At 40.9% G+C, this 18,607-nt stretch overlaps 1 protein-coding gene across 2 annotated transcripts in view; it reads right to left on the bottom strand.

Annotated features, from left to right (window-relative positions):
• Positions 1–18,607, bottom strand: part of MOCOS (molybdenum cofactor sulfurase) — a 400,707-nt gene that overhangs the window by 20,764 nt on the left and 361,336 nt on the right. For both annotated transcript variants that reach the window (XM_056520778.1, XM_056520779.1), the window contains exons 10-13: positions 14,412–14,490; positions 11,215–11,336; positions 10,281–10,386; positions 9,913–10,051 (exon numbers count right to left, since the gene is read on the bottom strand). In XM_056520778.1, the coding sequence (XP_056376753.1) occupies positions 9,913–10,051; positions 10,281–10,386; positions 11,215–11,336; positions 14,412–14,490 (446 nt within the window). The remainder of the gene's footprint in view (positions 1–9,912; positions 10,052–10,280; positions 10,387–11,214; positions 11,337–14,411; positions 14,491–18,607) is intronic.

Here is an 18,607-nt window from a genome sequence, read left to right as displayed (position 1 = left end):
CAGCATTCCCACACAGACTGTTATTCCATAAAAATATAACTGAATGGGTTGTGGAGCTCACAACAAGGCTAGGTTCACACTGCGGATTCTCAGGGCAGAAAATTTCCACCCGGAGATTCCGAGTACGGCCAGCGCAGACTGAATCAGTCGACGCTAGGTCCTCACGGACACTGCAGTCTCCAATAGACTGCAATGTGTTCCACAAGTATTTCCGCCTAAAGAATGAGCAACGCCATTCTTCAGGCGGAAATTTTTAAGTGGATTTTCCATTCACAAATTCCGCTTCACAAATTTCAAAGTGTGAATTTGTGAACAGAAACCCATTCAGCCTACTATACATTTTAGTAAGCAGAATTTCTGCCTGCAATTTCAAATTGCAGGCGGAAATTCCGTAATGTGGCCTAGCCTAAAAGACACAAGGTTAAAGGGGTACTCCGGTGAAAACCTTTTTTCTTTTAAATCAACTGGTGGCAGAAAGTTAAACATATTTGTAAATTACTTCTATAAAAAAATCTTAATCCTTCCAGTACTTATTAGCTGCTGAATGCTACAGAGGAAATTCCTTTCTTTTTGGAACACTGATGACATCACGAACACAGTGCTCTCTGCTGACATCTCTGTCCATTTTAGCAACCATGCATAGCAGATGCATAGCAGATGCATAGCAGATGTATGCTAAGGGCAGCATGGTGGCTCAGTGTTTAGCACTGCTGCCTTGCAGTGCTGGAGACTTGGGTTCAAATACCACTAAGGACAACAATAAATAAAGCGTTATTATTATTATAATAACGTCAGCAGAGAGAACTGGGGTCGTGATGTCATCAGAGAGCATTTCAAAAAGAAAAGAATTTCCACTGTAGTATTCAGCAGCTAATAAGTACAGGAAGGATTAAGATTTTTTAATAGAAGTAATTTACAAATATGGAAGGAATATGTGCAGCTCACAATTATATCACCAACCGAGGACAAATGGGTAATGCACCTATACCTATGGTGCCAATAATAAATATTAGAAAAAGAGACAAAAATACCCAGACCTCAAGGAAGGTAAACTATATGAATCAATTGAAGGAAACAAGGATCGTGCTTCAATTATAATAGGATATACAGATTTTATTAAAAATTGATATAAAATATAAAATATTCCACCTCACAAGGGGCCCCTTGTGAGAGGAGTATACAATGACCTAAAATAGACTATCACTGGTAACTAATTAATATCACAGAATGCACTATTAAACTGGAACAGTTATAGACAAATTGCACTGAAATAGTGAAGGCAAAATATACTGATATGGACTGAAAGAGTTAAAGACCCTTGAATTGGATGGCAATGAAACAATGATTGGTGTGTTAAACTGAGGAAGTATTAAAGTTCACAGTTGCTAGTTTCACTGTATCACTGTGTTAGGACATATAACAGGCAGCTTGGTGGTACATTACCGGTCCTGAGAGCGGAAGACTCCCGTGAGGCTGGAGGGATCTAGCACTTGGATGGTCACTGCAGGTGGGCTACCTCCGAGTCCCGGCACTGGCAGGCGTCGGGGATGGACACTTTCAGAGGTGGCACTCGCTGGTGGAAAAGTCCTGCCGTGGAGACCAGGTCTGCAACAGGTCTACTACCGGTCTGTTGCAGACCTGGTCTCCACGGCAGGACTTTTCCACCAGCGAGTGCCACCTCTGAAAGTGTCCATCCCCGACGCCTGCCAGCGCCGGGACTCGGAGGTAGCCCACCTGCAGTGACCATCCAAGTGCTAGATCCATCCAGCCTTACGGGAGTCTTCCGCTCTCAGGACCGGTAATGTACCACCAAGCTGCCTGTTATCTGTCCTAACACAGTGATACAGTGAAACTAGCAACTGTGAACTTTAATACTTCCTCAGTTTAACACACCATTGTTTCATTGCCATCCATTAAGAGGAACTTGTTACAATATTACATTATCATCCATCTCTCCAGTGAAAAGGACTGTTTTCCAAGAGACTTTCCGGCAATTCAAGGGTCTTTAACTCTTTCAGTCCATATCAGTATATTTTGCCTTCACTATTTCAGTGCAATTTGTCTATAACTGTTCCAGTTTAATAGTGCATTCTGTGATATTAATTAGTTACCAGTGATAGTCTATTTTAGGTCATTGTATACTCCTCTCACAAGGGGCCCCTTGTGAGGTGGAATATTTTATATTTCATAAATTTTTCATAAAATCTGTATATCCTATTATAATTGAAGCACTATCCTTGTTTCCTTCAATTGATTCATATAGTTTACCTTCCTTGAGGTCTGGGTATTTTTGTCTCTTTTTCTATAATTTACAAATATGTTTAACTTTCTGCCACCAGTTGATTTAAAAGAAAAAAGGTTTTCACCGGAGTACCCCTTTAACTGCAAATCTCTCGCTCAAAGAGAAAACAAGTGTAAATAGCAAGAAAACCAACAAAGCAGTCCTCAATGTCTTACTCAGTCAAAAGGCTGAGTGTGTGGCGGGTATTTGTTTGAACAATTGGATGGAGCCAGCTAAACCATGAAATATTTAATAACAGTAATAAACCACAAAATGATATATAAAGCAGGATATCTATTCCTATTAAAATTCCTCTGTAGGGCCCGCCACACACTCAGCCTTTTGAATGAGTAAGATATTCTGGACTGTTTTGTTGGTTTTCTTGTTATTCCATAAAACCTATACTTGTAGAAAATGCCAAAGTTTAGTCCATAGGGTTTTAACATAATAGATTTGACACAAATTTTTAGCACTAAAATTGATAGTGACTCAAAAGTAGTTCATGTAAAGAGGTAAAAATTCTTCCATTTAGCGCAACATATTTTGGATCAAGTTAAAACTTCCATTAGTAAATATTAAAATGTATACATCTCTGAATCCATTTAATGACTTTTTTGAAGCTCTCCATGACCATGTTGAACATATGCTTGTCTTGAGAGCAAGTACGGAAATGCCCCAGTTAGAAAACTATAATAATGCAGTCAGATCTCCCAGAAAAGCATAGCATGAGGTATCCTGACAAAATATTCCCTTACAGGTTTTAAACCGTTACCAATAAGCTGAGCAGAGAATAGCGCACACTGCACATTTTACGAACTGTGATATCCTATTCAGTCAGCAGTGTTCTGTATTCTAGGGGTGAAGTATCAGCAAAATACAGAACAAATAAAGCTGCTTAAAAGATCTGTGTAACTGTGCTAATCTGAGACGATAGGATGTCTGCAAAACAAGCGCTGAATTCTCAAGCATCATTTTTTTTCAATTTCCTCTTCTATAATTTATTCTTTATGCTTATAGCATGCAAGTAAATAAGTTTCTGTCAAGGAGTTTTGGAATTCAAAGTTTCTGTTCCCTCTTGACACATCAAATAACTATTTTTCCTGTCTCTTCTGCATTTCTTAGCCTGTTATCTGTACTTGATTTTTTTTTTGAAGAGCAAGAAGTATGTTCTGTACAACTTTGTCAGATAAAGGAGGAAGGGATGAAATAGCGGTTTCATTTATATTCTTTTACATTCATATCTTGTTACTATTCTTGCACCATAATACAATACACAATTTCTCAAAGGAAGTCTGTACACTTCTCATATGGGGCGTACTGTCAGTATAAAGTAACTGACAATATTAATGATTTCGTTTAAGATTCTAGTAAAATGTAAGTAATAGGTAGTAAGGCCTTTCCTAGTCGAGTCTCACATTCACCTTAATTCATGGAAGGAAACTGTTCACAGCCCATACACATCAACTGTAAATCAGATAAACCTGCTGAAATTGAAGGGGCACACCAACTATCTAATGTCTATGGTGTAGATGTCAGGGTGAAAGGAGAATTTATTTTGTTGGATCTCAACATGCTGACCATTCTTTTACATGGGAGATGGGCTGCCGTCAGTGGAGTCTGGTGGTAGCTTATTCCACTTTTTCCCATTGAAAAGACATGCATGCTTGACTGAACTGTACTTGGTATACCACGATGGGTGGGTTTTAGCCAAGGGCGGGAGTCTGATGCACTGCATATAGGGCAGAGGGTAGAGGCTCCTTGTTGCAGCTCAGCATAAATTTTTTAAACTTCTCAGGGAAAAAATACCTTTGATTGATTTCAACAGGCAACAAGGCCAGTTTGTGTCTAAATGTAGTGTTATTTGGTGCCTGATACAGGTGCTGATCAGGTAGATCGGTGCTCATTTAATCAGCTTATTACACAGCTCGGTTATCGTGCGGACAGGGCTGTAAGAGCAATTGATGGATTTCTTGTGCAGCCTTTAACTTCTATCATTTATTGCCCGCATATCCCTTATTACACAGGGCAATGTGCCACCAATGAACAAGAGTGATGAGCTTATTTATTAGCTTATTGCTGGACCTATTACACTGGATGATTATCTGCCTGTGTAATATGTGTGATAATCGCCCCGTGTAATAGGACCCCTAAACACACATTTTATCTCTGAATAACGAATTAATGCATAAATATCTGATGTATTGTTGCACAGGATGTGTAGATTTAGAGAGGTGTACACTTGATTGAATATCGCTATATAGTAAATGGGAATAATGGACACTTTTTACTATTCTGGCTATGAAATAGCATATGAAGTTTGAAACTGATACAAAGTTCGGTGTATTTGGACCTTTACCACATAATGTTTGTATATTACATATTACATAGTGCATGTTGTATACCTGGTTCACTATTAGGTGATTAACTAAAGTGGCTTATATCCTGATATGAATACATAATCTGGAGAAAAATGCTTCTTAAAGGGTACCTATCATCAAAAAAAGTTTGATATATTATAGATTAATGTATGCAGAATAACTTTACAATTGCATGTTATAAAAAAATATGCTTCTTTCTATTTAATTTTCCACTTTGAAGAAATGGCCACTAGGGGTCTCCCTACCAGTCCTTGCAGCAAGCATTTCAGACTCATGCTGGAGTCCTAAACACTACGAGCTGCCAGTCTGCTTTGTTCACAAAGGAGAACACTCAGAGCTGCCAGCCTGCTTTGTTCACAGCCTGTTTGGCTGTGAACAAAGCAGGCTGGCAGCTCTGAGTGTTTAGGACTCCAGCATGAGTCAGAAATGCTTGCTGACAGGACTGATCAGGAAAAATACAATAGAAAGAAGCATATTTTTCATTAACATGCTATTGGAAAGTTATTCAACATTCATTAATCTAAAATATATCAAAAGTTTATTTGATGAGAGGTACCCTTTAAATAACCTATACCAAAACCGCATCAGAACCGTATCTCCTAATAGTGTGCACAGTACTAAAAGTAGTGCATAGTAATAAAAAAAGGAACACATAAGAAGTGCAATTGAACATTATTTGAATAGACCGCCTAGTGTCTTTGACTTTTGCATATTTAATTTTTCATATTGCATTAGATGTGAATATACAATTTGGAGAAGTATGCTACTCCATAATATACCAGAATCGCATCTTCTAAATAGTGTGTACAGCAACCAAAAGGAGCGCACCAGAAGGTGGATGCAATTGAGTATCTGGACTTCTGTATTTTTGTATTTTTATACTGCGTTAGAAAACAACAGCAGGTATGGACCAATGTGCAACATATTGATGCCACAAATATTGTGCAATGAAAAACTATTTTTTGTGCTGCTATAGATAAGTGCAATAATTGTTTGAAATACAGTTTGTTAATCTATAGTGCAACATAAAGGTGACTTGCAGAGCAGAAGAGAGCTGGTGGCGGTCGAAATTTATATACAAGAGAATTATTACCGTATTTATCGGGGTATACCACGCACCGGCCTATAACACGCACCCTCATTTTACCAAGGATATTTGGGTAAAAAAAGTTTTTTACCCAAATATCCATGGTAAAATGAGGGTGCGTGTGTGCGCGTGTATACCCCGATATACCCCCAGGAAAGGCAGGGGGAGAGAGGCCGTCGCTGCCCGCTTCTCTCCCCCTGCCTTTCCTGGGGTCTAGAGCGCTGCTGTCGGCCCTTCTCACCCCCTGGTTATCGGCGCCGCTGCCCAATCTGTCCCCCTGAGTCGGGTCCGCGCTGCTGCAGGCCTCCGTCGTGCGTCCCCAGCATCGTTGCTATGCACGGCGCGGCGCACTGACGTCATGCGCCGTGCCGTTCAGCGCATAGCAACGACGCCGGGGACGCACGACGGAGGCCTGCAGCAGCGCGGACCTGACTCAGGTAATTATGCCACCGGGGATGGGGGGAGGCAACGGGGCAGCGGCGCCGGCAATGGGTGCCGCTGCCCCTTCTCTCCCCCTGGCTGTCGGCGCCGCTTCTCTCCCCCTGGCTATCGGCGCCGGCACCGATAGTCAGGGGGACAGAACGGGCAGCGGCGCCGATAACCAGGGGGTGAGAAGGGCCGACAGCAGCGCTCTAGACCCCAGGAAAGGCAGGGGGAGAGAAGCGGGCAGCGACGGCCTCTCTCCCCCTGCCTTTCCTGGGGGTGTATCGGCGTATAACACGCACACAGACTTTAGGCTAAAAATTTTTGCCTAAAAGGTGCGTGTTATACGCCGATAAATATGGTAAATATTTTTTCCACAATATTTTAACAGGACTAATTAAAGTGAAGTTTCACTGTAATGTTCCCAGTATAATATATTTTTGTTATTAATGCTTTTGGGAGACCTAACCGTTTGTGTGCGGTGTTTACCACTTTCAAGTTAGATGTACATTTAGTAATTTATTTATGCCAGTTTTTGGTATAAATGAAAAAGTTACAAATGACAGCACATGGCATTTTTGTGCAGAAGCTCACAACTTTTCTTGGCACTCACCTGTTTTGAAATGTGCTATGATTTACTGGGAGTGGGCATAATCTATTTGTAATGTCCCAGTACAGGTAAATGGTCCTATACTACCTGTAGGCCCTGTCAGGTTGAGTCCCTCAGTGACCTTGGGGCTCCCCTGCAGGGTCTCCCTGTTGGTTTAATAAATGTGTGTATGTTGCTTTAAAAGTATAGACAGGATTCTTATGTCTAGATAGTATACAGGATCTGTGGAGGTCTCAAGGACCTGTGAGTAAGCCTGTCACATGTTATGTTATGCAGTTATATGATTGGTTGTAACATGTACTCCCAGAGAGCACCAGCTTAACCTATGACCCACAGCTTGACCAATTGGCTTTAGTCCAGCCCCCCCCCCCCCCACTATATAAAGGGTTGGCCATCTTTAATTAGCTCTCTTTTCTTAAACTCTTCTGAGATTAACATCAAAGTCTTTGCTGAGGCAGCAAGCACCAGAGGCCTTAGAGTCAAGTGTTCAGCATCTGGAGGCCACAAAGTCTCTCCAGTAAGTCTACAAGTCTATGTCTGCTGTCACTGAAGTTAGTCAAGTCCTGCACATAGTCAAGTCAAGTGTAATTACAAGTCAGAGTAAAGTGTATTACAAGTATTGGTCCAGCAAGCTGCAAGGTCCTCTGGGTACTGGCCACCTCTCTGGGAATTCTGGCCTTAGCTGTAAAGATAATTACATCTGTCTTCTACTCAGTAAAGCCTTCATTTACCCATAACTGGTTGTGGACTTTATTCACTACTAGCCCATGGGATAGTGAAGAATCTGGGCGTGTGGTGTTCCAGAACCCTGAAAACCACACTGGCGTCACAAACACATAGGGGTTAATACCATCCGACCCCCGGGGTTAATAACATCTGATCCCACCCCTCTCACCCCAACACCCGTGGTCCCGCCATATACACCGGTGGTTACCACATCTCACTTATAGACAGATTTAGGCCTGGACTACTCTTTCACTTTATGTAGTGCTAGTGATTGATTTTTAACCCCTAGTGATTGATTTTGCCTTAAGGAACCAGCCAATTTTCATTTTGTGCACTTTTTTATTTTCCTCCTCCCCTTCTAAAAATCATAACAATTTTATACCTACAGACCCACATAAGGGCTTGTTTTTTGCGTCACCAATTGTGCTTTGTAATGACATCACTTATTTTATAACATAATCTGCAGTGAAACAAAAAAAACTTATTTGTGGGGTGAAATAAAAAAAAAAAAACACAATTTGGTAAAAATGACACATTATGTTTATTCTGTAGGTCCATATGGTTACAAGAATACCCAATTTATGTAGGCTTTATTTTATTTTACTACTAAAAAATATAACTACTACATGCACCAAAATTAGTATGTTTAAAATTTTCTTTTTCTAACCCCCTATAACTTTTTTTCCCCCACATATGGGGCTATATGAGGGCTCACTTTTTGCACAGTGGTCTTTAGCTTTTATCAGTTCTATTTTTGTTTTGATGGGACTTTTTGATCGCTTTTTATTAATGTTTTTATGGTAAATGAAGTGACCGAAAATGCACAATTTTTTTTACGTGTACGCCATCAAGTGTGCAGTTTAATTAACCTTATAGTACGCACGTGGAGATACCACATATGTTTATGTTTATTTTTTATTACTTTATTTTAGTAAAAGGGGAGGTGCTTATTCATATTTCTTAACTTTTTTTTTTGTCCTCATAGGGGACTATAACATGCAATCTTTACATTGCATACACTGATCAATGTTGCTCCATAGAACAGCACTGATTAGTGTTATCGGTGCTCTGCTGCTCCAGCCTGCAGAGCCTGGCTGGGGACATCAGAGCACCGATCGGAAGGCAAGGAGGCAGGTAAGGGCTCTTCCGCCATCCTCTCAGCTGATTGGGACATTGCGATTTTACAGCAATTGTCCCGAATAGCTCTGCTGAGCTCCTGAGATAATTTTTTTAAGTATTTCAGACACCACGTTCAACTTTGATCGCAACGTCCAAAGAGTTAATGCCAGGCATTGGCCCAATCGGCGATCTCTGGCATTAACCCTGGGTCCTGGCTGCTGATAGCAACCAGGACCCACCGCGTATGAAGCACCCTCAGCTCATGAGCGTGCTTCAAACAGCATTAATGGGACCAGGGCGTACAGGTACGCCCTGCGTCCTCAACTACCAGGACACACGGGCATACCCATATGCCCAGAGTCCTTAACAGGTTAAAGGTTTATGCAGGGTTAGTAAATAAAGCCATTTTCTTCCAGAAACAGTGCCACACCTGTGTGTGGTATTGCAGCTTGGTTCTATTAAAGAAAATTGAGGTGAGTAATAATAGTACACACAACCCGAGGACAGGTGTGTCACTGTTTTTAAAAGAAAACAGCTATGTATTCCTAATTCTGGATAACCCCTTTAACTATGGAGTGACAGCTGCAGACCACAAGATTACATGCAACTGAATGTATTATCTTAGACTTCAGCTAAAGGGGTATTACAGCCAGGATTTTTTTAACTCAAGCATGGGTAAGTAAAAAAAAAAAATCATAATTACTTAGCCTAATCTCCCGCAGCTGCTGTTCCAAGCTCCCAATACTCGCTACTCACTGCTGCTCCTTGCTATTTCTCATGTGTTGACCCTGCAGGAAATGCTCACTCAGTCAGTCACTGGCCATGGTGATGACCTTCTTTGTGAAGTAATTGGCTGATAGGGCATTTCCTACAGGGTTAAATGTCAATGAAAGGGGGCAGCAGTGGGGACCAGGAGCTGTCTGAATGGCCATTCTAATCAGATTGTAAGCTCTTCTGTGCTTCCCTTTTTGTCTCATTGTTTATTTATTTAGATTTATTTTGCATATTTACACCTAGGACTTGTCTGGATGCGATTTTCACTCAGATATGAAAAAATGACTAGCGGCTAAAAGTCAATCATTGCTAACTTATCAAGTACTAAAAAGTTATACGTTGGTATTAATGCATTATTGTAATTGCTATTATAAAAAAAATTAAATCTCTGAATGATTAATGTATGATAATCATGTTAAATAAATAATAATAATAATGATTTACAATAATAATAAATAATAACAACAATAATAATAATAACAATAATAGCAGGAATTCAATTATACAAATGTACCTTGAAGTGCAAGCAGCCAATGAAAAGCTCATTCCACTTCTCCTCTTGAAAAGCTATATTGCTGTCAATGACTAAGTTGGCTCGGAAGCGCTGAGTCATTTGATCAGCTTGAGATCCATCAGCATGGCCTATATCCTCTCTGCATTAAAAGCAATTTGTATCCATAGTTAAAGGCCATGTGCATATTGTAGAGTTAATGCATAGTAGAGATAAAATGAATATAGCTAATAAATGTTTATTTCACTTTTAAATGTAATGTTAAACAAAAGAACTGTTGCATTAGGTCATCTCAAATGTCATATATAATACTGTAGTAGATACTTGTCAGATATCTCTGAACATACAACTATATAAAAATGCAATATTACCTGAGTGGTATTTGTTGACTTAGGTAAAAAACACTTGCTGTGTTTACCAGAAGGTACTGGGCTTCATTCACTAAAGAAAGTGAAGGTGAACTTGCATTCTCAGGTCCTGAGAAAAACAAATAGAAAAGTTCAAGGTTAAAGGGGTTATCTACCATAAGGTGATTTTAGTACGTACCTGGCAGACAGTAATGTACATGCTTAGGAAGGATCTGCGCTTGTCTTGGGGCTAAATGGCTATGTTGTGAGATTACCAGAACACTGTGGCTAGTTGTTTGTGAACTAGTATTTCCTGTTTGACTTTTCTTTTGTTGACTACAGATCCCACAATTTCATCTTCCTCCCTCCCTCCCACACATCAGCCACCCCACCCATTGAAACATAATTGAGCTGCATCCATTCAAATCAGTGTGGTTTTCAATCAGGGTGCCTACAGCTGTTGCAGATTGATCTTTCTCCCACCAAGCGATCCCTCCACCCATTGAAGCAGACAGGCTCCCAGTCATCAGCTGACTAGTCAGTCAGGTCTCGGCCACATTGCAAGCTGGGAAAAATCTGAGACAACAGTCATTTTGTATGCTGATAAAAATAAATATTGGAGTGAAAATCACAGAAGAATTGTGTGAAAACCATCACACACAGGTACAGACACTATATTATGAACAACACTAACATTACAGCCCCTGTAGCATAGTCAAAGAAAAAAAATTCCTGGAATACCCATTTAAGGCCACATGTGGCAAACTTTTGCTGCTGCAAATCTTATCACATGTGGATGGCAATTTTGAAACCACATTCACATGTAATGGTATGTAACTTTCTGGTGGTTTGCAGTAATTCCCACAGCAAACTCATGTGTGGATTAAAAACTACCTATAATTGTAATGAAATTAAATTATTTTTCTAACTTTTATTATATTATGATAACATACTGTACCTCTTTTCTTTGCACCTGCATACCGATGAAAACTTGATGATTGTCTTATTAATCGACATTTGCGGGCAAGGAAAGAGGACAACCATTGCGCAGCTTCCTCCCCACAATCATATGTATGAACCCTGTTGACAATAGCAACACATTGAATAATGGTAGTAATGTGTTTTTCACACATTATGCATGAAATCTCTTTGATTGAAATGGCACAGGCAAGGAGGCAGCTATTTGCTGCTCCTGTCTGCCAGGCCTCTCCCTACACATACATAGACAGACAGACAGACAGGTTAGGGCAACAGTGAAAATCTATCCTCCTTGACTATATATCCAGCTCCCAGCTCATCTTTAACCCCTTAAGGACACATGATGTACTGGAACGTCATGTGTCCGCTCCCGATCTATAATGCGGGGCCACGGCGTGGCCCCGCGTCATAGCGGGTCGGGCCCGGCCTCTAACAACGGCCGGGACCCGTGGCTAATAGCGCGCGGCATTGATCGTGTAGCCGAGTGCTATTAACCCTTTAGACGCGGCGTTCAACTTTAAAGTGAAAGTGAAAGTGAAACCATGCCGGTTACCTCAGTGGGCTGTTCGGGATAACCGCGGAGAAATCGCGGCATCCCGAACAGCTTACAGGACAGCAGGAGGGTCCCTACCTGCCTCATCGCTGTCCGATCGCCGAATGACTGCTCAGTGCCTGAGATCCAGGCATGAGCAGTCAAGCGGCAGAATCATCGATCACTGGTTTCCTATGAGAAACCAGTGATCAATGTAAAAGATCAATGTGTGAGGTGTTATTGGTCCCTATGGGAGCTATAACACTTAAAAAAAAAGTGAATGAAGATCATTTAACCCCTCCCCTATTAAAAGTTTGAATCACCCCCCTTTTCCCATAAAAAAACCACAGTGTAAATAAAAATAAACATATATGGTATCGCCGCATGTGGAAATGTCCGAATTATAAAAATATATCGTTAATTAAACCTCACGGTCAATGGCGTACGCGCAAAAAAATTCTAAAGTCCAAAATAGTGTATTTTTGGTCACTTTTTATATCATGAAAAAATGAATAAAAAGCAATCAATAAGTCCTATCCATGCAAAAATGGTACCGCTAAAAACTTCAGATGATTTTTTTCCAGAAGTGCGACAAAATCAAACCTATATACCGTATTTATCGGCGTATAACACGCTCTTTTTAGCCTAAAGTCTATGTGCGTGTAATACGCCGATACACCCCCAGGAAAGGCAGGGGGAGAGAGGCCGTCGCTACCCGCTTCTCTCCCCTGCCTTTCCTGGGGTCTAGAGCCCTGCTGCCGGCCCTTCTCTCCCGCTGGCTATCGGCGCCGCTGCCCTTTCTGTCCCCCTGACTATTGGTGCCGGCGCCCCATTGCCGGCGCCGATAGCCAGGGGGAGAGAAGCGGCGCCGACAGCCAGGGGGAGGGAAGGGGCAGCGGCACCCATTGCCGACGCCGCTTCCCTGTTGCCTCCCCCCATCCCCGGTGGCATAATTACCTGTTGCCGGGGTCGGGTCCGCGCTGCTGCAGGCCTCCGGCGTGCGTCCCCTGCATCGTTGCTATGCGCTGCACGGCGCGGCGCATGACGTCAGAGCGCTGCGCCGTGCATAGCAACAACGCAGGGGACGCACGCCGGAGGCCTGCAGCAGCGCGGACCCGACCCCGGCAACAAGTAATTATGCCACCGGGGATGGGGGGAGGCAACGGGGCAGCGGCGCTGGCAATGGGTGCCGCTGCCTCTTCTCTCCCCCTGGCTGTCGGCGCTGCTTCTCTCCCCTGGCTATCGGCGCCGGCAATGGGGCGCCGGCACCGATAGTCAGGGGGACAGAACGGGCAGCGGCGCCGATAGCCAGGGGGAGAGAAGGGCCGGCAGCAGGGCTCTAGACCCCAGGAAAGGCAGGGGGAGAGAAGCGGGCAGTGACGGCCTCTCTCCCGCTGCCTTTCCTGGGGGTGTATCGGGGTATACACGCGCACACACGCACCCTCATTTTACCATGGATATTTGGGTAAAAAACTTTTTTTACCCAAATATCCTTGGTAAAATGAGGGTGCGTGTTATAGGCCGGTGCGTGGTATACCCCGATAAATACGGTAAGTAGGGTATCATTTTAATCATATGAACCTACAGAATAAAGATAAGGTGTAATTTTTCCGAAAAATGTACTAAATAGAAACGGAAGCCCCCAAAACTTACAAAACTGCGTTTTTTTTTTCCATTTTGTCTCACAATGATTTTTTTTTCCGTTTCACCGTAGATTTTTGGGCAAAATGACTGACGTCATTACAAAGTAGAATTGGTGGCGCAAAAAAAAAAGCAATCATATGGATTTTTAGGTGCAAAATTGAAAGAGTTATGTTTTTTTAAAGGCAAGGAGTAAAAAACTAAAATGCAAAAACAGAAAGAAACCCGGTCCTTAAGGGGTTAAAACTATGATTTCCCTGAAATGCTTCAGGTTTTTAGAGTAAATCACAGTACATTGTAGTGAAAGAGCCCATGTCATGATTCGGGCAGCATGAAACACCTGATATGTTCACTTTCAGTACAAGTGTTTTAAAGGGGTACTCCAGTGGAAAACAATTTATTTCAAATCAACTGCTGCTAGAATGTTAATCAGATTTGTAAATTACTTCTATTAAAAAATCTTAATCCTTCCAGTATTTATCAGCTGCTGTATACTACAGAGGAACTTGTGAAGTTCTTTTCCGTCTGACCACAGTGCTCTCTGCTGACACTTCTGTCCATGTCAGGAACTGTCCACAGCAGGATAGGTTTGGACAGAGATGTCAGCAGAGAGCACCGTGGCCAGACTGAAAAGTACTTCACAAGTTCATCTGGAGCATACAGCAGTTTATAAGTACTGGAAGGATTAAGATTTTTTTTATAGAAGTAATTTACAAATCTGTTTAACTTTCTAGCACCAGTTGATTTGAAAATGTTTTTTTTGTCCACCGAAGTACCCCTTTAAAGTTTGTGGCTTCCCTGGATGTTGCAATTTCTATATAAAATATTTTATTGTCAGAAATTGATTCATACAGAATAACTCTTTTTAGTGATTAACTCATAAAATAAAGCTATTATTTTGAAAATATGTGCCAGAAGAAAATCTAAAAATAAAGCATTCCTTTCTTAAATATCCGAAAAGATACACTGCTAGGAAAATGACCAGGATCTCACAGTTCTCTTACCGATCTCCACAAACTTTATTCTGAGATATTTGGGCTGTCATGTTCTCATCATGCAGAGGTACTTCAATGGAGGACATACCTTAAACAAAAGGACAAACAAAAAGTATTCAGTTACCAATGTGTAATGCAGACAAAAGAAAGTGAGCTTTAAAGTTTTGTACAACTGTGCAAGAATACTGATAAATGTAGAATTTATTGGTATGTAAATAATTCATTACAAACTGAATATCATTATTTCTGTTTATTACATTTATGAAAATTAAAAAATAGCTTAAAAGGTGTCCTATTTTTAGAAAAAAATATATATAACCAGTAGGTGGCACCAAATGTCAATAGGATGAGTATAAACAGACGGCATAAAGCTTGCTTTTGCTGAACAAAGCTCTTGGATTCATCATAGGACTCCCATGCTGATTTTCCCAACGGGGGATCTCCAGTGAATATGTTTTCACTTATTAGGTATAGTTTTCCTTTAAAACATACCAAAACAGGCTAAGACAGATTCTATTTATACAGTTTTAAAGAAAGCATAGAATGGCTTCCAGATCTTTTCTCCTGGGTCTTCCAGAATGTAGAAATATGCTTTGTGCCATTAATTAGCACCTAAATGCACACAAAATACTAACAAAGAAAAGTGTTTAGCAGCCACATCTTTCTAATTTACGCTCTTATCAAAGCCATCTATTAAATGAAGGGGATCTGCCTTGCTTCTGATCAGGCGGCATCTGTTCAATATAGATCCAGTGAACTATAAAAATAATAATGAAGGGTGCAATTCCCCGCTTCTATTACCTCAGTGATGAAATCATTATCTTACAGAAAGAAATATTCTCATTTGAAGAGCTATTGATCTATCTATCTAGCTGTAAATTCATAAATAGGTTGTTATGAGCTAGGTGTGCAAACATGTTTGCATGCTTTTTTTTAAATAGACTACGGTATTAGGCTGAGTTTGCACGTAGAATTTTGTTCAGTATTTCTACCCAAAACCAGAAGTGGGTCCACAAATCTTTCCATTACAGTTTTCATGTGTCGGTTCTACATCAGTATTGCTTCAATATTGTATCTGTATTTCTGTACAGTAAACACTGATGGGTTGACTTCTAGACAGGACATTGAATTACAGTTTGAAAAACAGATGCAAAATCTAATAATATAATACTAATGAAATATGGATGCTATATGGACCAAAACATCCATATTTGAATTTCTCCCCATAGACTTCAATGGACATATCCCATCTCCAAAACGGATGAAAGTAGCACATGATGTGTTTTTAAAATGCAAATATATTTTATAAGATCATGTGAATAGTAACATACATTTTTGTTTTTATAGTCTGCAAAAACAGTTGTTACACCGGAAATACATTACACAAAAATGCACACAATTAAGTAATTAAAGGAGTTACATTAAACAAGTGTCATATATATTATCATATAGTGATGGTGGTATGTAAGACATAGTTTGACAATCTCACATACCAAGACCATACCAACACTTTTATCCATGTAAACCTTGCTGGTATTTTTGGATTGAAAAGATGGCAACTTTAAAATGTACCTGTCATTTCAAGTGACTTTGCAGGATAAGCTGCTTTGTGTGTATAGTTATGTCAATCTCAGATAGAAATACTGTATTAGATTAAAATAAATGTTCAATTCAACCTAGAAAATACATGTAACTTGGCTTAAAATGCATATTCCATGTTCACAATGCTTTTTGGATATTTATGTTAAAATAAAGCTCAGCACTCTGCTGTGCTTAGCTTGCTATGTATTGCAATGTGATAGCTTTTATGGGTTTGTTTACTGATGGCTGGCATTTGTAGTGCTCATTTAAGATAATACAATAGTGTTGAATACAGTCTTAAAGAAGCATGACAGTAAATTATTATAATTGTTGTGCTTATTAGAATAATAAGACTTTTTTTTTTTTTTAAAGAATAATAAGACTCTTCTGTATGCCTATTTTAGTTGATGTGCCATTTATGGGCTGTCTGTCATCCTGTTCCCTCTTCCCCTGGCTCTTCTAGTATCTCTGGCTTTTCAGAGATAGAAGGGCGAGTCTCATAACTGCAGTGGCAAGAGCTAGGCAAGTAATCATTAACATCTTCACCCCTAACCCATGCTATGGAGACTGTGTATTCTTATGAAGTTGGCTTCAGCATGTCTCTTTGTGAAAGACTTCCTCCTATCATCTTTAACAATCAGGGGGGAAAGGGGGAGCAGTGCCAAACTGCCCGTCATAGAACAAACTAGAGAATATCCACACAGAAGATAGCAGAGATAGGCAGTGTGAGTCCTGCTTCTATATAGTAAATATACAAGAAGAAAAAGGGAGAGAAGGATAGAGATGGCGCTTTATAGTGCCGATTATCATAGGTGAGGTTAGTTTTCACAAAGTACAGTGATGGAACTATTCACCTTAGTGTGTTGTGCTTGCAGGCACAACACTGATCAGCGCATTTTATATGTAAATGGGCCGGTTCTCAGGAGCAGCAGGCTGTCGGTACCGTCACGGAACAGTGCTGAATGCAGGAGAATAGGTGCGGAGCTGTAGGTATCACAGCAGGGGTCCCCTTTCTTCAAAAAGTCTGACTTTTGGTTGAGGTGCTTCACCAATAAGATTAAGCGGCAGTCAGATGTAATCTGATTATGTTTTTAAATTAATATTAACATATACATTTACAGAGATGCTGCTTAGAACAACACGTTTCTGAGGACTCCTACTCCTTCATCAGGTCCAGGTTACATGTCACTGGGTATTACAACATATATACACTGTAGAAATTCAAATTGTGGCAGAACTAGGGGTCAACGGGGGTCGACTGTGACGTAAGTCCCCGTGGCCTCCTGTATTGGGTCCTGTTGCTCAGTATCTGTAAAGGCTCTGCATCTATAACACTGTGAAATTTGGCCCATTCAAATCAATAGGCTAATTGTGGTCTATGGAGATATTGGTGTGAACAATGTGGATGCTATACAGCTAGGTCTTGGTTCGGCATGGTTTCAAATGCATGCTTTTGCCTAAAGATTAAAATTATTTTCTTCAATAAAGAATACATCTAATATTGTTTGATTTGGCTCTCTTTTATTTATTTTTTAAGCATTTATTTATAACTTTTATGCTTTTTGTTTTCAAACACAATACAAAAGTAAAAATACAATAAAATAACATACAGCCGAAGATAGGCCCCCTCCCACCGCCCCCCAAAACCAGATGGAAATGTAAGGGAACACGGCACCATTGCAGTAGGTAGTCAAAGAGGTTCACCCCCAGCCGACACCAAGACACCAAACAAAGACATAGACAGCACACTCACTCTCACACATTCCCGGAGTACCCCCTGGCTTCCTAGACCAGAATAAAGATAATCCGCCTACCCAAGAGAACTAACTTGTTCCGGGGGGACAACCGACTCTCCTATGATCAACCAGGGCTTCCAGACCTTGTCAAATTTCTTGGGGCATTTGCACCTAGTGTACAACGACCTGTACAACGTACATATTTGTTAACTAAATTTCCGAGCACAGAACAATAGGAACCTTATAAGTAAATGCCTATGGAAGCCCCATTCTAAATCATTAATAACACCCAACAGACAAACAGGGAAAAACACATAGGGGAATTCCAAGTGGTCTGTCAAGAACTGCAGCACCTCCCTCTAGAAGGGTTCTACACAAGGGCAACTCCACATAGCATGTAAAAGAGTGCCCACATCTGCATGACAACAAAACAGACATCTGAAGAAGAGACACCCATGCGGAACAACCTACACAAAGGGTAATATAAATGAAAGATGAGCCGAACCTGAATAAGCAAATCCAGAGTACTAATCACCATGGGGTAGTAGGTCTTTACAACTTCCCTCCACTGATCAACCATCAAAGCAGGAAGATCCTCTGCCCACTTAATAAAAGCCAACTCAAAGGAATTTGGACCCGCCGATTGAAGTAATGCATAATCCTGAGTGAAAGGTTTAGTGAGGTCAGCGGTACCCAGAAGCAACTCCACCTCAGAAAAGGCCGGGGTCACGCCAAGAGAGCCAAACTGCTCCACTACTGCGTGTCTCAGCTGGAATTACCGAAATTGGGCACTCCGAGAGAGAGAAGTGGTCACACATTTCTTGAAATGAAGGAAAGCAGGAAATTCCCCAAACAAGTGCATGGCGAATTTGACACCATGAGTGCTCC

This window comes from Hyla sarda, chromosome 5 (assembly GCF_029499605.1).
Source record: "Hyla sarda isolate aHylSar1 chromosome 5, aHylSar1.hap1, whole genome shotgun sequence".
NCBI classification, from domain to species: Eukaryota; Metazoa; Chordata; class Amphibia; order Anura; family Hylidae; genus Hyla; species Hyla sarda.
The sequence above is the reverse complement of the archived record's forward strand: the minus strand, read 5'-3'. Positions and strand labels throughout refer to the sequence as shown.